General features: G+C 46.6%; 1 protein-coding gene across 2 annotated transcripts in view; it reads right to left on the reverse strand.

Annotated features, from left to right (window-relative positions):
* Positions 1-2,585: 2,585 nt before the first annotated feature.
* C9orf72 (C9orf72-SMCR8 complex subunit) overlaps positions 2,586-24,274 on the reverse strand; it is a 96,011-nt gene continuing 74,322 nt past the window's right edge. For both annotated transcript variants that reach the window (XM_075316909.1, XM_075316918.1), the window contains exons 9-10: positions 22,226-22,335; positions 2,586-6,781 (exon numbers count right to left, since the gene is read on the reverse strand). In XM_075316909.1, the coding sequence (XP_075173024.1) occupies positions 6,595-6,781; positions 22,226-22,335 (297 nt within the window). In that variant the 3' untranslated portion in view covers positions 2,586-6,594. The remainder of the gene's footprint in view (positions 6,782-22,225; positions 22,336-24,274) is intronic.

A 24,274-nucleotide genomic window follows, 5' to 3' on the forward strand; every position in this document is an offset into this window, starting at 1 on the left:
AGAGAAATGTTAACACTTACCATCCCAGTCAGATCTCTCCAGCCCATTGATTTCCATACAGCAGTCAGGTGCTTACCTACCTCCCTTCCACTCAGTTCCTCATAGAGCTTTTAGAAGTCCTGTATAATCGGAAAATGCCCAGGTAACCAGCATTGGACGTTTTCAGAGCAGTTCTCCTAATAAAGTCTCTCACTTTCCTGAGCGGTGTGCTTGTTCAAATGTTTGGATATTTGAATATGTAATTATAGGAATAATGGTGCAAACTCAGAACAAACTGACACAACATTAATGTGCAGTAGTAGCACAAAGCTCTTGGATGAGAACTGGCATAAAAAAAGGTTGCCTGCCCCACAAGCAACAAGCAAATAAGGAGACGGCATAGCTTTAAGCTGCTCAAGAGACAACTTGAGAATGTCCCATATCAATTACATGCAGACAGAATTATTTCATAGCCACATAAGATAAGGCCTACACTGAAGTTTTGTCTGCATGCAGATCCCCTTCGATTTTCAGATAAAGTGGTTGCCCTTTCGCTAGGAAAAGTGGCATGTTCAGTTTTCCCCCATGTGGTACTGTATTACTAGCCTTTATAGCATAGTCTTTGACTCATAATGAGCTGCAGGAAATTTTATTTTACCATTATTTTTCAATATTGAGATATCTCCACAAATGAAGAGTGTAATGGAAGGCAATGATTCTATACAGTGTGTCCACCCATATCCTGTCCACCGCCATTAACTTGAGAACGACGGCAGCTATAGGAATAGAAGTGGTGTCTAGGTATCGTAAAGTAGCCATGCGCTACGCAATAAAACCACCTATTGCGCCACCTGGTGGAAAACAACGGAGTTAGCATTTTTATCTTGAATACGAATCGGCACCTTGCATACAGAAATGCTATGATTAGAACGTGTAAAACTTACAAGGCTGTGGACGTGAAGCGATACCTCATGGAGACCTTCCTACAAGTCATTGGGTGTGGTGGCTGAGTGGAGTGGCCTCCACGCTTACCTGACCTGACCCCGTTGGACATCTTTCTGTGAGGTCACATCAAACAGCAGGTGTATGCGACTCCTCCACCAACATTGCAGGTCCTACGACGTATCACAGATGCTTGTGCAAACGTGTCACTTACCATATTGCACAACGTGCAGCAAGATACAGTATGCTATCCAGAGTCCAGATGTGCATTGCAGCTGACGGTGGCCACTTTGAGCATCAACGTTAAATGAGCGCCATATGAGTGACCAGCATTCAATGTTTTGGGGGGGTCATGAGTTTCATATCATAGCATTTCTGTATGCAAGGTGTTAATTCGTATTGAATTGATGATGCCCTACAATTTTTTTTAATTCACTTTTTATCCACTATCTCGTTCTATTTTCAAGATAAAAATGCTAACTCCGTTGTTTTCCAACAGGTGGCGCAATAGGTGGTTTCATTGCATAGCGCATGGATACTTTACTATACCTAGACACCACTCAAGTTAGTGGCGGTGGACAGGATATAGGTGGACACACTGTATATGAAGTGGCCTAACGTATACATGGAAAGAGTTGACCTCCAGTAGTCCAACAAGTCACAGCTTTCTATACAATTTTAATATACTTTATTTTTTTTTTTTAGCATATAAATAGTCACAGTTGTAGCGGGAACATATTCATTCACATCAGTTACTACAGAATTTTGTGACAGGGACATACACAAGCTGAAGTCAATGTAAGAATTTATACATACCAAAGTTAAATGTCATGTACTTATTTTGAAAAAAAAATGTGGACTTTGTGACTAAATTGTGACTAAATTTAAGACTTTAACAACATATTTCAGGACTTTGGAGGGAAAACCTCAATGCTCAGAAGTAACAAATAAACAGAAAGAATATATAAAATTCATGCAAAAGATACATTGGAGTGCAACAAAGTCTGCAAATAATTACTGACAAAAGGAAAACAGAGTCACAACAATAATCTTGTAAAACCTTTAACATTTTTAGGAAAATGCTTGTTACTTTGCCCACATTCCAGACAGAATACTCAGCTGGACGAATCGGTAGTATATTGTTCAAGTTTCTCTAAATGTAATGTCAGCCGGATTTGTGTATGTGTCAGTAGCTCTTGGGGAGACAATTCCATCTCTACCTGTATAGTCCACTATTCTGTTCTTCTGTTACTGAAAAATTGTTGTAAGGCTAAAGGGCTCTGGGCACGACAACGCATGTTTCCATTCCACTGTTTTTTTTCCTTCTTACGCGTCCTCTGAGGCAACTTCTCTCGGTGCACTGTGAGATGAGACGGCGCATGCACAAAAGCACACTGGAGCCAATACTCACAGTAGAGAAAGCACAGTGCAGGCAAACCATCTGAGCATGTGCAAGATTGGGATCTGCGCTGCTTGTCCATAACACAGCATTAAGTCAATGCTTAGGCTGGTTTCACACATTCGGCTTTTCGCCGGTTTGCCGGATTTGGCGCACGCCAGTACAGTGTATACAGTACAATGGCAGCGCCGCAAAGTCCGGGTCACATGACAGCATGTGACCGGAGCTTGTCGCGCTGCCATTGTACTGTATACACTGTACTGGCGTGCGCTGAATCCGGCAAACCGGCGAAAAGCTGGATGTGTGAAACTAGCCTAAGTGTGAATAGAGCTAAGGAGGCTGAGGCTTGGAATGTGCTTTATCACGTTTTTAAAAAATTCAAGAACATATGAACAGTTTGGAGGATGAAATTCTGCTGACAATGTCTTTAAATGCGTTATCTAATATTAGTGTCGCTTCTTGTGCAGAGTAAGTGTTCTCTTTTCTATGTGTTTTGTCTGGTTTATGCAGCTCTTTTTTTTTATTCAAATGCAAGTATTTTTCCTCTTGAAATTATTATTTTTTTGCCATTGGGTTCAGTTAAACATTTTTCACTGTTTACATTCTATATCCTCTGTACTTGTCTGTGTATTGATGTCTGCCAATGAATCAACTGAGAATCTGTCAGCAAGCTGTTTTGGTGGGAGAGTTTATAACTCTTATGTTGACTCCTCTCAGCTGATTTATGGCCATTTGCATGTTAAGCTGGGGTCACACATAACGACGACGACAACGACGTAGCTGCAACGTCACCATATTCTGTGACGTAGCAGCGACCATCGATGATCGTTAGTAAGCTGTCAAACATGTTAGAAAAAGCAGCGACGGAGCAGCGATCATAGCGACGTCGACGGTCGTTGTGTGGTTTCAGACGTAGCGTAGCGTCGCTGCTGCGGTGTCAAACACAAGGATTATCAGCTTATCAGCATGGCGCAGCGGGATAGCAGCGATCAAAAAATGACTTCGAGCATTCAGGAGCGAGCAACGATTTCGCAGCAGGGGTCTGATCGTTGTTATGTGTCACACACAGCGACGTCGCTGTTGAGGTCGCTGCAACGTCACAGAATATGGTGACGTTGCAGCGACGTCGTTGTCGTCGTCGTTATGTGTGACACCAGCTTTAAACTGTACAATCTGGTGGCAAATCAGCGGAGATAAGGAAGCGTTACATACTCTCCCCTCAGAACAAGCTTATTGTGAATTGACAGCAGCCAGACAAGCAACATGCAAGGACAACACAGAGGCTAAAGAGGGCATTCAATGTTACATTTTTAATGAAACCCAATTACAAAAAGGATTCATAGCCAAAAATACATTCATGTAAATGGAATCTGTCATTAGAATCACCATCCTAGGCAGTCGTTAGGGGCATGTAAGTCACTGGAAGCTGAATAAAATGATAATTTGATATCTGTGATCCAAAGTTTTATTTCAGAGAAACCCACGTGTTTCTCATAAGTAAATGAGCTGTTCCAGGCTATGGGCCGGACACTGATCCACATGAGAATCTGCCTCCAGAGATTACTGTAAAGAGAAGGGGGGAAGTATGATGTCCACTGTCTGCTCTCACTGCAGAGCTGTGTGTGATTATAAGGGTACAGTTCCACTTGCGCACAGCTTCTGATGAGAGAGCATTTGAAGTGATACGCTAATGACCCGATGCTGCGGGTGTCAGCCGAGGGTCATGCAGCTGTGATACGATCTTGCGATCGTATTACAGCTGCAGAGGAGAGGGGGAGCACTTTCTTCATCTCCTTTGCTGCCTGTCTCTGCGTACATCGTACTGCGGTCAGATGACATGTGAGTGCAGTGTGATGTTTCACACACTCACATAGACTTGTCTGGGGGTACGTGAGCCAAAAATCGCTGCCAAATGCAGTATGTTGGGATTCATTTCTCAAGCCTATATGGCATGAGAAATCAATCGTAGATGGACACTGCTCCATAGTTTTGCATTGGTGCTAGTGCAATCCGATGTTTTATCGGATTGCACTAGTCTGTGCAAAAGGCAAGTGGAACCGTACCCTAATTGACACTTCTGCAGGTGTCCCCTCTCAGCTTCATCCTCTATCTCACAGGCAGACAGGGTTGTAATATTGTTGCAATACAGCAGAGTTGTGAGAAATGCAGAAAGTGTGTTTGTAAGGGCAGGGGCAAACGGCCATATTTTCGGACAAAGTGCAATACAACAAAACATCAGATTGCTCTCAGACCAATGTTGGTGTGTGGGGCCTTTCACGTCAGAATTTTTCCTTGTACAGTGTATGTCCATGGAAATAAAAATCGTTGCATGTCTGACTTTGATCCAATATTAAGATCGCACTCGGAAAGCATTCAGATGACATCAGAGAGCAGACTGATTTTCACAGACTAACAGAATATAATAATAAAGTTTATTTTTATAGCACCAACACATTCCGCAGCACTTTACACTTGTACAGAGAAGTAGTACATAATTCAACAGCTACAGTTGGGAATGAGGGCCATGGTCACAAGCTTACAATCTATGGGGCAATATGGGGACATCGAAGGTAGAACGTACTTTCAGTGTCTAGTCTGGCCATCATTTTGATAAATAATGGATTTCATATAAAGTTGAATGATTTGGTCATCAGACCTTTTAAGTGTACTTATGTGCCATTGGTTGTATGGAGGATGTGAGGACAGAAATAGGAGACATGGTTATGAATAGCATTTAAAAGGAAGGAAATGTTGTTCTCCATCTTCCTCACATAGTGTGTTCTGATTCTCTCATCTGAGAGAATCAGCGCACACTATACTAACACTCTGATTAAATTCTGATCAAACTTTCATCAGTGTCATTTGCATAATTGTCCGAATTCTCTCGGATAAGAAGATCTACGACTGTCTGCCCCTGCCTTTAGACAAAGTTCAGTTGTACTGATCCGTGTTAGTTACCGGTCTCACACTGGTAATGCCCCCTTTCGTATAAAACAAGCTCTGGAGGCAGATTCTCAGGGAGATCAGTGTCCGGTCCATAGCCTGTAACAGCTCATTTACATATAGGATTTTTTTTTCCGATTTCTCTGGAATAAGTCATCATCAGATCGCAGATATCAATATAGCATTGCATTCAGCTTTCTATTACTTACATGTCCATATAAACAGCTTAGGAGGGCTGATCCTACTGATAGAGTCTCTTTAAGTGAAGAAGGAAAAAAAATGCTTCAGAAAATGTAAATATCATACGTACATATACTTTGCACACACATTTTATAATATATATATATATATCTCTATATATATATATATATATACATATATATGTACACACACACACACACACATGTATGAGCCCTAAGGGTGTGCGGCCACGATCAAGGAATAGCAGCGTTTTGGATGTGGCGTGTTATCCCTGTGTCCAAACTGCTGAGTTGTACAGTACAAGAACAGTGGATGGGTATCTGCATTCTCCTGTGGACAACACTCACATCTCGGCAGAAGACACGCTGCGGGTCCAGATCATGGGCACGTGCTCTAAGAGTATTTTTTTTTTTTTGTGGAGAATAAAGAAAATGGATTCCTTTCCCAGAGATCAGATGACAGTACCAGTTATACCTGAGCTGTCAGGTCGCATAAATGTCTGCAGTTCCACTGTATACAGAGACCAGAAATAAAGTGACACATTTTACTTTAGGTGTAAATTGTGAAGAAAGTGTCACAAACAGTAGAAGTTAAGCATTTACCAAAGGTACTCAACTTTGATGTAGTTTAACTGTGAAATAGAGCTCAAAAGGTAAAGTTTTCCTTTAACATATTTTTGTCAGAAGTGTCTTACCATAAAAAAAATGTCTCAAGAAGCCTTTATACTTTATGACAGGAATATACGTGCCGTCTTTGACTGAAATATGACATTTCCTAGCGTGGACACTTTTAAACAGGAGTCTAGGTGGCGTCTGCATATTCCATCCATCATTAATGCATAAAGTATCTTATTAAGCAAAAAAAAAGTTTAATAGAAGCATAGAAAACTTTTTTCTCCAAAACACGAGAATATGGAAAAATATGATTATACCAGTGTAAGACCAATACATCCCGTACTGCCATAATACCCAATACAATGCGCTTGTAAGGCAGATATGAGGTGTACTTCAAAGTGCAGCTTAAAAATAGACATCAGAACATCGGTACTGCCCCAGATTTCCCAGCAATCCCTACAATGGTGAGCGAATGCACCCACATGAAAGCTTCTGACAGTTCCAGGTGCTCAGCAGCTAAAAAGTCATTAACACATCCCGCTCCTGTACACTGGTGTGAAAAGGTTTCCCGAAAATAAAGGAGTGAAGTCCTGGTTTGATCTTTTCAGCTAAAGACATCACAATGTTGAGATCGCCATCTGCTGTCAGATCCAGATCAGTCTTCAGGTTACGCAGGGATTTGAAAACTTTCTTACCCTTTTGTCTAAAGGAAAGAAACAAAACATATATTGCATCAGTGAACTGCGTGATGTAATGGCGTTAACCAGGCATACTTGTAAATGCAAGCAGGTCACTTCCACACTGAGATCATGGCTTGTTAGCTAACCTGAGAGGCAAGTGTAAATATATTCTTACACTTTCCCAAGTTTCCTTCAAACACTTAAGAGGTGTCTGCATTGTTTCTAGATGATACCTGCATTTCACTGCAGATTCACAAGATTGCTTCTGTGGATGAACAGGACCTGGAGCAAAGTGAACTACTATTCAGAAATTCAGCTAAGACACTATTGGCAGCAAAGCAAATAGCATGCTCTTCTAATGGCAGCTGTGCCACGATACATATTGGCATACTGACTGGCAGCAGCGGGTCAAGTTCTGTCTTGAGCTGGAAAAAAACGTCTCCTGGACCTTTCTTCATATAGAATCTAACCTATATGTGTTTTTTTGTTAGGACCACTACAGGCCCAGCTTTACACCAACAAAAAGTGAACAACTTTATCAGGGTGGCTCTGTAGTCCCTTTTACCAGAAGAAATAGCGCAGCATGCAACACTTATATTTTTCCCAAAATAGACACCATGATGGAAACTCAAAAGAATCTCATTGTCAGGGGGTCACAGTTGGGTACTGTGATGGACCAGTCGTCTGGCGGAATTATTTTCTCCTGATTCTATAACTAAAAACAAACCACATAAAAAACAAACAAAATCTCTAAAATCACACGTGAATTTTGCTTTAGTAGTCTGATATAATCTGATTTCCTCCGTCAGTGTATTGGAAATCTGCCATTTTATTAGCCTTCAGCCAATAATGGTTCTTTGCATTCTTCGTCTAATATGGATTATTTTATGTGTATATTATAGGGGTCGCTTAAGGGGTACTTCACACACAGCGAGATCGCTACTGAGATCGCTGCTGAGTCACGTTTTTTGTGACCTCATTAGCGATCTCGCTGTGTGTGACACTGAGCAGCGATCTGGCCCCTGCTGTGAGATCGCTGCTCGTTACACACAGCCCTGGTTCGTTTTTTTATTGTTGCTCTCCCGCTGATAAGCACACATCGCTGTGTGTGACAGCGAAAGAGCAACAATCCTGAATGTGCAGGGAGCAGGAGCAGACAGCCTGCGGTAAGCTGTAACCAAGGTAAACATCGGGTAACCAAGGTGGTTACCAGATATTTACCTTCGTTACCAGCCTCCGCAGCTCTCACGCTGCCAGTGCCGGCTCCTGCTCCCTGCACACGCTAAGCTAAGCGGTGTGAGCTGATAACTAAGGTAAACATCGGGTAACCATACCCGATGTTTACCTTAGTTACCAGTGTCCGCAGCTTCCAGACGCCGGCTCTGTGCAAGCGCAGCGTCGCTTGCACGTCGCTGGGGGCTGGTCACTGGTCGCTGTTGAGATCTGCCTGTTTGACAGCTCACCAGCGACCATGTAGCGATGCAGCAGCGATCCTGACCAGGTCAGATCGCTGGTCGGATCGCTGCTGCATCGCTAAAGTGTGAAGGTACCCTAAGAAAGAACATTTATCACCTATCCACAGGATCAAAGGGAATTTGTCTGCTGAGCCCATGAACAACAAACACACACAAGAACGAAGTCCAAAAGTCCCCTGTGTAAATACAGCAATAGTACCATGCTTATAGACAGTAGATGGTCGCACACATGTTCACTAATGTTCTGCTAATTCAGTGGGCTTTGGAACCCCCCATAACCGTGATTGCAGTCACTGCAATATTTTTAATTTTTAGTTGTCATTAGTTTACTCCCGTTGGGTTTATTAAAGGTCTCTTCTTCAGATCTCCCAAATAATCCACTCTTGAGTCCTCTTGCGTATGACAAAGATCCTCCGCTCTACCTATAGATGTGGGTCACAGAATCCCAATGCTTTCTAAGGTTTTCTTTAGCAGACAGTACACTTTATAGAAGTCATTCTATTAAAATAAAAACTGAAGTGCGCATTGCTCACCCTCCCCAGGTGCCATGCCATGCTGAGTCTGTGCCGCTGCTCCCGATGCCTGTTATTGTTTGTAGCGCTGACATCACGTCAACAGCGCTGCAGCACATTAACCTCATAATGACGGCCGTACGACTTAAAGCGGCGGCAAAACAGGATACTTATTCTGTTCCGCCGCTTTAAAGCGGCGGCCCGAAAAAACCCTGTAGCGCCCCTCAGCGACCGAAAATCTCGGGGGTTTCAGCTACCGGGGGTAGCTGAGACCCCCCAGATTATGAATCGGGGTGTTTTTTTTGGACCCCGATCATGTGATCGGCGGTATACACTGTATACCGACGAACACATGAAAAAAAAAGAAGAAATGGCCGGTAAAACTGATTTCTTTTTCATCTGACATGATCAAACATGTCAGATGAGAAAGAAATCTAAACCCCTAGTGCCCCCAAAGCCCCTGGTACCGGAGAGTCCCCCCACCACCCCTACCCCCCCTCCGGAGCACTCAAAATGGCGCCGAAGCGCACAGAAAACTGCCGCCGGCGCCGGCTCTGCATTCATTTCCCTCCGATCTGAAATGATCAAACATTTCAGATCGGAGGGAAATGTCCTCCCCCTGACCCCTCCTACGGTCCACCGGAGCCCTCTGGTCACCGGAGCCCCCTCCGGTTCTCCAGAGACACCCCCCCTCCCCCCTCCGGAGCGTGGAAGATGGCGGCGCGCAGCGCACAGCGCGCGGCCGCATTCATTCTGCACTTTCTGCCGCGTGTGACACGTCACATGCGACAGAAAGGTGTCCCCAGGTCCCGCTAGGTCACCCCCCGTCACCCCCCCCCAGCCCCCGGTCTTACGTTACCTGTCTGGTGATCCGTCCCGCGATCACGCCGCCTCCTTCTTGAATGCTGGCGGCGCATGCGCAGACAGCGGCTGTCAGCTGGATCCCTGCAAGCAGGGACGCTGACGTCGCTGCTGCACAGGCTGCTCCACTGTGGACCGGGGGAGAGTGAGTGCAGTAATCTGCAGCCACACTCCTCACATGAAGAGACTGCTGTTCCAGAAAATGGGGGGTACGTTCTGTGAGCGTGCCCCTCATATTCTGGAATGAGGTTACTGCAGGTCACTCTGCCCTAAGTTGGACCGGGGCAGTGTGAGTGCAGTATTCTCAGATTACTGCACCCACACTGCTCATGGAGAGCTTGCTCTTCCAGAAAATGGGGGATACGTTCCCTGAACGTGCCCCCCATATTCTAGAAGATCCAGAGTCGGCGTGGGACCTCCAAAATGGATTACAGCGACCGGAATTTCTTTATTTTCAATAAATTGGGGAAAGAGGAATGTTTCGGGGAGTGTTTTTTCAAAAAAATTTTTTTTTGTCTTTATTTTTTTCTATTACTGACTGGGTTAGTGATGTCGGGTATCTGTTCAGATGCCGTGACATCACTAACCCCAGGGCTTGATGCCAGGTGACATTACAGCTGGTATCAACCCCATATATTACCCCGTCTGCCACCGCACCAGGGCGCGGGATGAGCTGGGGCGAAGCGCCAGGATTGGCGCATCTAATGGATGCGCCACTTCTGGGGCGGCTGCGGCCTGCTATTTTTAGGCTGGGAAGAGTCCAATAACCATGGCTATTCCCACCCTGAGAATACCAGACCCCAGCTGTCCGCTTCACCTTGGCTGGTGATCTAATTTGGGGGGGACCCCACGGTTTTTTTTTTTTTAAAAAACGCCTGGGGAGCCCTCCAAATTGATCACCAGACAAGGTGAAGCTGTCAGCTGTGGTTTGCAGGCTACAGCTGTCTGCTTTACCCTAGCTGGCTATCAAAAATAAAGGGGACCCCACGTCGTTTATTTTAATTATTAATTTTTTGGGGGGCTAAATACAAGGCTAGGCACCCTTTAGTGCCACATGAAAGGCACTAAAGGGCGCCAGCTTAGAATATGCAGCGGGTGGGACGTTATATATGTTTGACATCTATCCATTCATCCATTGTAGCATTTTAGGCTGTGCGCCCATAATCGGGATTTGCAGCGTTTTGGGCGCAGAGTGTGTCCATAGTGTGTCCCTGTGTCCATAGCGCTGCGTTGTGCAGTAGAAGCACAGTGGAAGGATTTTTAGAAATCCCATGCCCAATGTGCTTGCCCAATGTGCTTCTTTTCTCCGCAGCATAAACTGACCTGTGGCGCAGCTTCCCGAGCCTCAGCATGTCAATTTATGCTGCGGAGATGAGTGTTCTCTGCAGGTAGCATAGAGCTCCACAGCGGCCTGAACCCAAATCGTGGGCATGGGCAGCTGCGTTCTCCCGTGGACAACACTCACATCTCTGCAGGAAGGCTGACACGGTGTACTAGACGCCGTGTCGCTGGATCATGGCCACATAGCCTAAAAGTGAGACATTTGTTGCTACAGCAACATTTTTGTGAAGTACCTGTGGATTCAAAATGCTTACTATACTCCTGAATAAAATCCAGTTTCCAAAATGGAGTCACTTGTGGGGGGTTTCTAATGTATAGGTACCCAAGGGGCCCTGCAAACGTGACATGCTGCCCGCAATTTATTTCAACTTTTCCAGAATTCAAATGGTGCTCCTTTCGTTCCAAGCCTTCCCATTTGTCCAAACAAAGGTTTCAGACCACATGTGAGGTATCACCGCGCTTATAAAAAGTGGTTAACAAACCTTGAGGTCAAATTTTTGGAATTACCTCTTGAAAAGGTGAGAAAATTGATGCTAAAGCAACATTTTTGAGAAAATTATTAAAATTTTCAATATGACAACGTAACGTTAACAAAATCTGTGAAGTACCTGTGGATCTAAAATGCTCACTATACCCCTAGATAGAAGCCTTGAGGGGTCTAGTTTCCAAAATGGTGTCACTTGTGAGGGGTTTCTTCTGTTTAGGTACCTTAGCGGACCTGTAAATGCAACATGGTGCCCGCAATCTATTTCAGCCAAATTTGCTTTCCAAAATTCAAATATTGCTCCTTCTGTTCCGCGCCCTCCCATTTGTCCAAACAGAGGTTTCTGACCACATGTGGGGTATTGGCGCACTCATAAGAAAGTGGGGAACAAGTTTTGGGGTCCATTTTGTTGTGTTATTTCTTCTAAAAGTGAATAAATTTGGGTTAGAGCAACATTTTTAGGTAAAATTTAATTTTTGCTTTTTTTCATTCCACATTGCTTTTGTTCATGTGAAGCACCTGAAGGGTTAATAAACTTCTTGAATGTGGTTTTGAGTACTTTGGGGGGTGCAGTTTTTAGAATGGTGTCACTTTTGGGTATTTTCTGTCATCTAGGCCTATTGAAGTCACTTCAAATGTGATGTGGTCCCTAAAAAAATGGTTTTGTAAATTTTGATGTACAAATGAGAAATCGCTGATAAACTTTGAACCCCTCTAACTTCCTAACAAAAAAAAATTTTGTTTCCAAAATTGTGCTGATGTAAAGTAGACAAGTGGGAAATGTTATTTATTAACTATTTTGTGTCACAGAAATCTCTGGTTTAACGGTATAAAAATTCAAAGAAGGGAATTTTGTTTACTTACCGTAAATTCCTTTTCTTCTAGCTCCAATTGGGAGACCCAGACAATTGGGTGTATAGCTTCTGCCTCCGGAGGCCACACAAAGTATTACACTTAAAAGTGTAAAGCCCCTCCCCTTCTGCCTATACACCCCCCGTGCATCACGGGTTCCTCAGTTTTAGTGCAAAAGCAAGAAGGAGGAAAGCAAATAAATTGGTTTAAAGTAACTTCAATCCGAAGAAATTTCGGAGAACTGAAACCATTCAACATGAACAACATGTGTACACGAAAAAACAACAGCCCGAAGGGAACAGGGCGGGTGCTGGGTCTCCCAATTGGAGCTAGAAGAAAAGGAATTTACGGTAAGTAAACAAAATTCCCTTCTTCTTTGTCGCTCCATTGGGAGACCCAGACAATTGGTACGTCCAAAAGCAGTCCCTGGGTGGGTAAAATAAAACCTCATAATAGAGCCGTAAAACGGCCCGTTCCTACAGGTGGGCAACCGCCGCCTGAAGGACTCGTCTACCTAGGCTGGCATCCGCCGAAGCATAGGTATGCACCTGATAGTATTTGGTGAAAGTGTGCAGGCTCGACCAGGTAGCCGCCTGGCACACCTGCTGAGCCGTAGCCTGGTGCCGTAAAGCCCAGGACGCACCCACGGCTCTGGTAGAATGGGCCTTTAGCCCTGAGGGAACCGGAAGTCCAGAAGAACGGTAGGCTTCGAGAATTGGTTCCTTGATCCACCGAGCCAGGGTGGATTTGGAAGCCTGTGACCCCTTACGCTGACCAGCGACAAGGACAAAGAGTGCCTCCGAGCGGCGCAGGGGCGCCGTACGGGAAATGTAGATTCTGAGCGCTCTCACCAGATCTAACAAATGCAAATCCCTTTCACATTGATGAACTGGATGAGGACAAAAAGAAGGTAAGGAGATATCCTGATTGAGATGAAAGGTGGATACCACCTTAGGAAGGAATTCCGGAACCGGGCGCAGCACCACCTTGTCCTGGTGAAACACCAGGAAAGGAGCCTTGCATGACAACGCTGCTAGCTCAGACACTCTCCGAAGCGATGTGACTGCTACTAGGAAGACCACCTTCTGCGAAAGGCGAGAAAGAGAAATATCCTTCAAAGGCTCAAAAGGTGCCTTCTGAAGGGCCATCAGAACCCTGTTCAGATCCCAGGGTTCTAACGGCCGCCTGTAAGGAGGGACAATGTGACAAACCCCCTGCAGGAACGTGCGTACCTGAGAAAGCCTGGCAAGACGCTTCTGAAAGAACACAGAGAGCGCTGAGACTTGTCCCTTAAGGGAGCCGAGCGACAAACCTTTTTCCAATCCTGATTGAAGAAAGGAAAGAAAAGTGGGCAATGCAAATGGCCAGGGAGAAAAACCATGATCAGAGCACCAAGATAGGAATATCTTCCACGTCCTGTGGTAGATCTTGGCAGACGTTGGTTTCCTGGCCTGTCTCATAGTGGCAATGACCTCTTGAGATAACCCTGAAGACGCTAGGACCCAGGACTCAATGGCCACACAGTTAGGTTGAGGGCCGCAGAATTCAGATGGAAAAACGGCCCTTGAGACAGCAAGTCTGGACGGTCTGGTAGTGCCCACGGTTGGCCCACCGTGAGATGCCACAGATCCGGGTACCACGACCTCCTCGGCCAGTCTGGAGTGACGAGGATGGCGCGGCGGCAGTCGGCCCTGATCTTGCGTAACACTCTGGGCAACAGTGCCAGCGGAGGAACACATAAGGGAGCTGAAACTGCGACCAATCCTGAACTAAGGCGTCTGCCGCCAGAGCTCTGTGATCGTGAGATCGTGCCATGAATGCCGTGACCTTGTTGTTGTGCCGGGACGCCATTAGGTCGACGTCCGGCATCCCCCAGCGGCAACAGATCTCCTGAAACACGTCCGGGTGAAGGGACCATTCCCCTGCGTCCATGCCCTGGCGACTGAGAAAGTCTGCTTCCCAGTTTTCTACGCCCGGGATGTGAACTGCGGATATGGTGGAGGCCGTGGCTTCCACCCACATCAAAATCCGCCAGACTTCCTGGAAGGCTTGCCGACTGCGTGTTCCGCCTTGGTGGTTGATGTAAGCCACCGCTGTGGAGTTGTCCGACTGAATTCGGATCTGCTTGCCTTCCAGCCACTGCTGGAACGCTTTTAGGGCAAGATACACTGCCCTGATCTCCAGAACATTGATCTGAAGGGAGGACTCTTGCTGAGTCCACGTACCCTGAGCCCTGTGGTGGAGAAAGACTGCTCCCCACCCTGACAGACTCGCGTCCGTCGTGACCACCGCCCAGGATGGGGGTAGGAAGGATTTCCCCTTCGACAATGAAGTGGGAAGAAGCCACCACCGAAGGGAAGCTTTGGCTGCCTGAGAGAGGGAGACGTTCCTGTCGAGGGACGTCGACTTCCTGTCCTATTTGCGTAGGATGTCCCATTGAAGAGGACGCAGGTGAAACTGCGCGAAAGGGACTGCCTCCATTGCTGCCACCATCTTCCCTAGGAAGTGCATGAGGCGCCTCAAGGGGTGTGACTGACCTTGAAGGAGAGATTGCAACCCTGTCTGCAGTGACCGCTGTTTGTTCAGCGGGAGCATCACCATTGCTGAGAGGGTATGAAACTCCATGCCAAGATATGTCAGCGATTGGGCCGGTGTCAGATTTGACTTTGGAAAATTGATGATCCACCCGAAACTCTGGAGAGTCTCCAGAGTAGCGTTGAGGCTGCGTTGGCATGCCTCTTGAGAGGGTGCCTTGACCAGCAGATCGTCTAAGTAAGGGATCACCGAGTGACCCTGAGAGTGGAGGACTGCTACTACTGTAGCCATGACCTTGGTGAAAACCCGTGGGGCTGTCGCCAGGCCGAACGGCAGTGCCGCGAACTGGAGGTGTTCGTCTCCTATGGCGAAGCGCAGGAAGCGCTGATGCTCTGGAGCAATCGGTACGTGGAGATAAGCATCTTTGATATCGATAGATGCAAGGAAATCTCCTTGGGACATTGAGGCGATGACGGAGCGGAGGGATTCCATCCGGAACCGCCTGGTCTTTACGTGTTTGTTGAGCAGTTTTAGGTCCAGGACAGGACGGAAAGAACCGTCCTTCTTTGGAACCACAAACAGGTTGGAGTAAAAACCGTGACCCTGTTGCTGAAGAGGAACCGGGACCACCACTCCTTCTGCCTTCAGAGTGCCCACCGCCTGCAGAAGAGCATCGGCTCGCTCGGGAGGCGGAGATGTTCTGAAGAATCGAGTCGGAGGACGAGAGCTGAACTCTATCCTGTAACCGTGAGACAGAATGTCTCTCACCCAACGGTCTTTTACCTGTGGCAGCCAGGTGTCGCAAAAGCGGGAGAGCCTGCCACCGACCGAGGATGCGGTGTGAGGAGGCCGTAAGTCATGAGGAAGCCGCCTTGGTAGCGGCACCTCCGGCGGTCTTTTTAGGACGTGACTTAGACCGCCATGAATCGGAGTTCCTCTGATCCTTCGGAGGCCTTTTGGACGAGGAGAATTGGGACCTGCCCGCGCCCCGAAAGGACCGAAACCTCGACTGTCGACTCCTCTGTTGGGGTATGTTTGGTTTGGCCTGGGGTAAGGATGTATCCTTTCCCTTGGATTGTTTGATGATTTCATCCAACCGCTCACCAAACAAACGGTCGCCAGAAAATGGCAAACTGGTTAAGCACTTTTTGGAAGCCGAATCTGCCTTCCATTCCCGTAGCCACAAGGCCCTGCGTATTGCCACCGAATTGTCGGCTGCAACCGCCGTACGGCTCACAGAGTCCAGGACAGCATTAATAGCGTAGGACGCAAACGCCGACGTTTGAGAGGTTATGGACGCCACTTGCGGCGCAGACGTACGTGTGACTGCGTCAATTTGCGCTTGACCCGCTGAGATAGCTTGGAGTGCCCATACGGCTGCGAATGCTGGAGCAAAAGACGCGCCGATAGCTTCATAGATGGATTTCAACCAGAGCTCCATCTGTCTGTCAGTGGCATCTTTGAGTGAAGCCCCATCTTCAACTGCAACTATGGATCTAGCCGCCAGTCTGGAGATTGGAGGATCCACCTTGGGACACTGAGTCCAGCCCTTGACCACGTCAGGGGGGAAGGGATAACGTGTATCCTTAAGGCGCTTGGAAAAACGCTTATCTGGACAAGCTCGGTGTTTCTGGACTGCCTCTCTGAAGTCAGAGTGGTCCAGAAACATACTCGTTGTACGCTTGGGAAACCTGAAACGGAATTTCTCCTGCTGAGAAGCTGACTCCTCCACTGGAGGAGCTGAGGGAGAAATATCCAACATTTGATTGATGGACGCGATAAGATCATTCACTATGGCGTCCCCATCAGGAGTATCAAGGTTGAGAGCGGCCTCAGGATCAGAATCCTGATCAGCTACCTCCGCTTCATCATACAGAGAGTCCTCCCGCTGAGACCCTGAACAATGTGATGATGTCGAGGGAATTTCCCAGCGAGCTCGCTTAGGCGGTCTGGGGCTGCGGTCCGTGTCAGAGACCTCACCCTGGGATCTATGAGACACCCCGGGAGGACATTGTTGTTCCAACAGAGGGGGACCAGGGTGCAATGATTCCACAGTGCCCGTGGTCTGAGATACCGGTCTGGACTGCAAGGCTTCTAGTATCTTAGCCATAGTCTCAGAAAGTCTATCAGTAAAAACTGCAAACTCCGTCCCCGTCACCTGGACAGTGTTAGCAGGTGGTTCCCCCTGGGCCACCCTTAGCAGAGGCTCCGGCTGAGTAAGTGCCACAGGGGCCGAGCATTGCACACAATGAGGGTCAGTGGAACCTGCCGGTAGTATAGCCGTACATGCGGCGCAGGCAGCATAGTAAGCCTGTGCTTTGGCACCCTTGCTTTTTGTGGACGACATGCTGTTGTCTCCTCTGAGCAATCCAGGAGGGTATATAGCCAAAAATCAACCGTGCAACATACAGTGTAAAGTATAGCCTATAATCATATAATCTATATGTACACTTCTGAACTAGTGGGGCCAGCACCTCAGGTGCTGCTTACCGCCCGCTCAAAGCGGTTGTGTGGTCACCAGAATCTCTGCCTGGGTCTCCCAGAGCTTGTCTCCCCTCTCCAGCGTCAGAAGAGCTGACAGGAATGGCTGCCGGCGTCCTGAGGAGAGGAGGGGGCCGTGGGCGTGCCCTAAAAAGTGCGGGAATCTGGTGCCCCACTGTGCACAGTGAGGGGGGTGGAGTATGCAAAGCATGTCCCAGCCCTCAGTGCTGATGTCCGTACAGCGTCCCGCCCTTCCCCTGACTGGCAGGCCTGGGGGCGGGAAAAGAATGAGACTAGGCCGCAAAAGCCGGGGACTAAAGTTATAAGCGCGGCCGGCGTATAAGCGCGGTCGGCGCGGTAATCCCCGGCGTACTAACACTCCCAGCCGCGCTGCAGTGTGAAATGGCAGCGCGCGGTCAGCGCGGTAGTCCCCAGTAAACTAACACACCCAGCCACGCTGCAGTGTGTGATGGCACAAGCGCGGTCAGCGCTGCGGTCCCCGGCGCACTAACACACCCAGCAATGCTGCAGTGTTTCTGTGCGCGGTCCCCACGGGGACACAGAGTACCTCAAAGTAGCAGGGCCTTGTCCCTGACGATACTCGGCTCCTTGTCCAGCAGAGTCCCCAGGGGCTGTGGATGGAGCACGGTCCCAGTGCCTGGAGACCGATTAGGATCCCACTTCCACTACCCGCAATGGATACCTCAACCTTAACAACACCGCCGACAAGAGTGGGGTGAGAAGGGAGCATGCTGGGGGCCCTGTTATGGGCCCCTCTTTTCTTCCATCCGACATAGTCAGCAGCTGCTGCTGACTAAGCTGTGGAGCTATGCGTGGATGTCTGCCTCCTTCGCACAAAGCATGAAAACTGAGGAACCCGTGATGCACGGGGGGTGTATAGGCAGAAGGGGAGGGGCTTTACACTTTTAAGTGTAATACTTTGTGTGGCCTCCGGAGGCAGAAGCTATACACCCAATTGTCTGGGTCTCCCAATGGAGCGACAAAGAAAGTTGAAAATTGCTACATTTTCAAAATTTTTGCCAATATTCAATTTTTTCATAAATAAACGCAAAAAATATTGTCCTAAATTTGGTACTAACATGAAGTCCAATATGTGACGAAAAAACATTCTCAGAATCACCGGGATCCGTTGAAGCGTTCCAGAGTTATAACCTCATGAAGTGACACTGGTCAGAATTGCAAAATTTGGTCTGGTCATTAAGGTGAAAATTAGCTCCGTCACTAAAGGGTTAACCCCTTAACGACCGCGGGCCGTAAAATTACGTCCTAAATGACAATCTTACTGCCCGCGGTCCTCCGGCGGCAGCATGCCGCGATCGGCACACATCTCAGCTGATTTTCACAGCTGAGATGTGTGCCTGCTAGGCACGAGCAGAATCGTTATCTGCTCGTGCCGATTAACCCCTTATATGGCGCTGTCAATACATGACAGCGCCATTATAAGCGCGATTGCGGTAAGCATTTACTTACCGCCCGAAACCGGAAGTCACGTGACGCGATCACGTGACTCCCGATAGTTGTCATGGTAGCACAGGGTCATGTGATGACTCCTGTACTACACATGACTTGGTTTCACTTTCGCTGTGCCCGGGGCACAGCAAAAGAGAAAGACAGCGTATCTGCTGTTTACAGCCTTCCAGCTGTGATCAGCAGATACTGCAGAGCGATCGGAATGCTGATCGCAATAGCCCCCTAGGGGGACTAGTAAAATAAAAAAAAAAAGTTAAAAAATAAGTTTTAAAAAATTAAAAAAAAACAAAAAAACCTAAAAGTTCAAATCACCCCCCATTCACCCCATTGAAAATTAAAGGGTTAAAAAAATAAAAAAAATACACACATTTGGTATCGCCGCGTTCAGAAACGCCCGATCTATCAAAATATAAAATCAATTAATCTGATCAGTAAACGGCGTAGCGGCAAAAAAATTCCAAACGCCAAAACGACGTTTTTTTGTCGCCACAACTTTTGCGCAAAATGCAATAAGAGGCGATCAAAACGTAGCATCTGCGCAAAAATGGTACCGTTAAAAACGTCAGCTCGAGACGCAAAAAATAAGCCTTCATTGAGCCTAAGATCCCGAAAAATGAGAACGCTACGGGTCACGGAATATGGCGTAAAACGTGCGCCACTTTTTTCGGACAAACTTCCGATTTTTTTTTAACCCCTTATATAAAAATAAACCTATACATGTTTGGTGTCTACGAACTCGCACTGACCTGAGGCATCACACCCACACATCAGTTTTACCATATAGTGAACACAGTGAATAAAATATCTCAAAAACCATAGTGCTATCGCACTTTTTTTGCAATTTTTCAGCATTTGGAATTTTTTTGCCATTTTCTAGTACACAATATGGTAAAACTGATGGTTTCATTTAAAAGTACAGCTCGTTCCGCAAAAAATGAGCCCTCACATGACCATATTGACTGAAAAATAAAAAAGTTACGTCTCTCAGAAAAAGAATGGCGAAAAAAAAAAACGGAAAGCGAAAAATCGGCCGGTCGTGAAGGGGTTAAAGAGCTAAGTATGTTGTTATTAGCTACAGGTCTTCAAAATTATGTCAGTATTGCAGACAATAAGACGGGAACAGGAGCAGAGAATCAGCACTGGGATCCAGGGAGGGCGAACAGAACAGGGGTTCTCTAAAAATGGAAAACTCTCAAGTAATACTAAATCTGCTTTACAGGAAATTCTATATGACAATGTTATATGTAAAGTAGCATAGCGATTTATTAACCCGATGGTGAGAGGAAACCATATTTCCAAAATTAACAGGATATACTGATCTTTTTTTTTTTTAAATTCCATTCCGGGAGCATGGTGCTAACAAGATTTTACAATAACTTGTTCACTACAATGTCTGGCAAAACATAGCAGCATACTCTAAAGCAGGGGTCTCAAACTCGGCTGGGTGTATGGGCCGCACAGAGGAAAAAAATAATTTGGGGGGCCGCATTCTTTGCGGGACAAAGTGACATTTTTATTGGTACCATATATTTTTTTTACACACCTTTGGATCACTGATTTTCAACATTTTTCACTTGTTTATTATAACAAATGTGCACATTCTTTGGTTAAATATAAAAAAAAAAAAAAAAAAAAAAAATTTGATGGTAAAAAAAAAGTCATGCCTTATTTTGTTTTTTTACATTTTATCCCTTTCTTGTAACTAATAGTGGTACAATTATCACTATATAGAAATTTTGGCCAACACCTTTTAGTAATGTTCCCCATCCTATAGTAATGTGCTCACCTTGTCCCCATCCTATAGTAATGACCCCAGCCTTGTCCCTATTCTAATGTCCCCATCCAATAGTATTATACCCATCCTTGTAATGTCCACATCTTTTAGTAATGTGCCCACCTTGTTCCCATCCTATAGACATGTGCCCACCTTGTCCCTATTCTATAGTAAGGTGCCCACCTTGTCCCCATCCTATAGACTTGTGCCCACCTTCTCCCCATCCTAAAGACATGTGCCTACCTTGTCCCCATCCTATAGACATGTGCCCACCTTGTCCCTATTCTATAGTAATGTGCCCACCTTGTCCCCATCCTATAGACATGTGCCCACCTTGTCCCTATTCTATAGTAAGGTGCCCACCTTGTCCCCATCCTATAGACATGTGCCCACCTTGTCCCTATTCTTTAGTCATGTGCCCACCTTGTCCCTATTCTGTAGTCATGTGCCCACCTTGTCCCTATTCTATAGTAAGGTGCTCACCTTGTCCCCATCCTATAGACATGTGCCCACCTTGTCCCCATCCTATAGACATGTGCCCACCTTGTCCCTATTCTATAGTAAGGTGCCCACCTTGTCCCCATCATATAGACATGTGCCCACCTTGTCCCTATTCTATAGTCATGTGCCCACTTTGTCCCTATACTATAATAATGTCCCCATCCTGTAGTAATGGGGGGGTCAGTGGCGGCGGGTGAAGGGGGGCGCTATAATTTACCGATTGCTCTCGGCTTCCTTCCACCCACAGACGCCGAAGTGAAGGTGAGGGGGCGGTCTCCGGCCCCAGATCCACAGTGATTGGACAGATCGGTCACAAGGCCAGTCTCTCCAATCAGAGCTGGGTGCGGGTGAAACAGAGGTCACCCAGCTCCAGCCAATGATCGGTGCTACAGCTGCACTGATCAGGGCTGGATTTCAATGTTACAGCCAATTTCAATGGCTGTAATATTACAGTAGCTGTGATTGGCTGACAAACGCCGCACAGCCAATCACAGCCTCCGTAGGTTCGGGGATTAGACACCACCCCTCCCGGGCTCCCCTCCTCCCCGAATCTAAGGTATTTGCTATTGGCAATGCAAACGGCGATCGCAGCCACTGGGGCTGCGATTTCGCCATGATGTACTGGGTACGTCATGGGTCCTTAAGTACCAGGGAGCCATAACATACCCAGTACGTCATAGGTCGCTAAGGGGTTAATGTGCCGTTCTTCACATACACAAAAAATAAACAAACACCATTCTTCTCACCTGTCCCGCGTTCCCTCGGCTCCTCACCTCTGCTTCTTGCTGTCTGCAGGCCGTGCCCCGGTGACGGTGCAGGGACCACAGCCACTGGCAGCGATTTATGTCAGATGAATGTTTTGCCGGCGCTGCGCGCGCACAGTCCTTGCTTCTGAGAGCGCAGCGCCGGCAAAACACTCATCTAACAAGGTGCAGACAGTGGCTGCGGCCCCTGCACCGGCCGCGATAGTGACCAGGGAAATGGGCCTGGGGGCCGCATGAAGCAGCCTGACGGGCCGCATGCGGCCCGCGTGTTTGAGACCCCTGCTCTAAAGATTTGGGACTGAACGTAGAACTACTGGTGGCAATAATATAGATCATCATGCACAGAACCAACTAACAATGCTGTTATATCTGAAATAAAAGTTATTTTTCACTTACGTGTCATCCTCTATGTATTTTATTAGTGTCAGTGCCTTCCGATGAAGGATCAGCATAAATTGCGCCAAAAAAGTGCTTCTTAGAGAAAGGTTAGGTTTCAATTGGAATATCTGGAAAAAATAATAGTAGTATCAATACGAGACAGCTGTAATTAGAGACAACTGATCAGCAGTGATGGGTGGACATGAACTGTAAAAGTCCAGATCCACGCAGGTTCAAAAGTAACTGTGCACAGACCCCAGGCAAGGAGTTCTCAGGGAACTCTGGGTAGCTATCTGGATCCGGCTGCTCGTGTAAAAAAATAAAAGGTATAATAAAGAAAAAAAAAGGGAAAAACCGGTGCGTTATACTTACCAGTCTCCTGCGTGGCTGTAACACTACTTCCGGTGATGCTCATTATCCTACATGCATATGCACAGTTTCCCTCGTCCACCGGCAGTCCTGGCATTTGTGATTGCTTGCAGTCAGATCGCGCGCCCACCCTGTGTGACAGTGTGTCTGACTGCTTTCAATCACCGGCGCTGTGTGCGTTTCTATATTGGTGTAAAAAATAAATAAAATTGGCGTAGGGTCCCCCCATATTATAATACTCAGCACAGATAAAGCATATGGCTACAGGCTGCAGCCCCATCCGTGTGCCTAGCTTGGCTGTGTATCAAAATAAGAGGGACCACATGTGGCTTTTTAAAAAATTATTTAAATAAATAAATTTAAAAAAAAATGGCATGCAATCCCCCCTATTCTGATACTCATCTGCGGACTAATATTCTCAGGATGGGGAGACTCATGGTTATTGGGTCCCCCCCCCAGCCTAACAATAGGGGTCTGCATTCCATTAGATGCGACAATCCTGGGATTTTTACCCGGCTCATCCAGATTGTCCTGGTGCAGTGTAATGAGGGGTTAATGACAGCTCACAGCTGCCACTAAGCCCTAGATTAGTAATGGGAGAAGTCTATGAGACCCCCCCTCCCATTACTAATATGTAAGTGAAAAAAAAATAAATATCAGAAAATCCTTTATTTGAAATCAATACAAAAAACACACCCTCTTTCTCCCCATTATTAACCCCCAAAACACCCAGTTACGACGTAATCCACACAAAGTCCCACAACAATTCCAGCTCTCCTACATACATACTGAAGGCACAACGCATGGGCACAGAAAATGTCCACACACTGTGGGCTTCAAACAGAGACTTAGCCACAGCGATGAGCGTTGACGTCACTCCGTTTATCTGCGGTTATAGCTGGAGGTTCCAAAAGTCCTTCCACCTGTGTCTGCATGTAATCTGACCTCAGTTTTTTTGCCAAGAGATGCAGATATGGTGCTCAAATTTATACACCATATTCCTGCACCAAATGGCAAAAAAAAAAAAAAAAAAATTGCATGAAAACACGATGCGATTTTTTGCCAGGAGATGCAGATTTGGTGCAGGAATATGGTGTACATAATTTCAGTACCAAATCTGCATCTCTTAGCCAAAAAATGCACAAAAACGATTTTGAAGTAGTTTGGCAGCGGTTTCTGCCAGGTGGTGCAAATTTGGTGCTTAAATATGGTGCAGACATTTCAGCACCAAATGTGAACCTGACAGAAAACCGCACTCAAACAGCATCAAAATCATTTCTGCATTTTTTGCCAAGAGATGCATATTTGGTGCATGAATATTGTGTAAAAATGTCAGCACCAAATCTGCATCTCTAGGCAACCCCCCCCACAAAATGCAGTTTTCATCCAGGAGATGCAAGTCCGAACTCTTGACCTCACCTGGGTGGTGAGGTCACTGAGTTTAATGAGGTCACCTGAGGTCAGGTTACCTGCAGTCACCGGTGGAGGACCGTAAGAACCGCCAGCTGTGACCGCAAATAAACTCATACTCACAATTGCGACTCAGCCATTCTCTGCCTAGAACCCACAATGTGCGAACCTGTTCTGCGCCTGCGCGCTGTCACTTAAGAATGTAGCACAGCTTCAATTGTCGTGGGACCTCGTCTAGATTACATCAGAACTAGGGCGTTTTGGGGTAATAAAGGGGTAAAAGATCGT

This window comes from Anomaloglossus baeobatrachus, chromosome 1 (genome assembly GCF_048569485.1).
Source record: "Anomaloglossus baeobatrachus isolate aAnoBae1 chromosome 1, aAnoBae1.hap1, whole genome shotgun sequence".
Classification (NCBI taxonomy): domain Eukaryota; kingdom Metazoa; phylum Chordata; class Amphibia; order Anura; family Aromobatidae; genus Anomaloglossus; species Anomaloglossus baeobatrachus.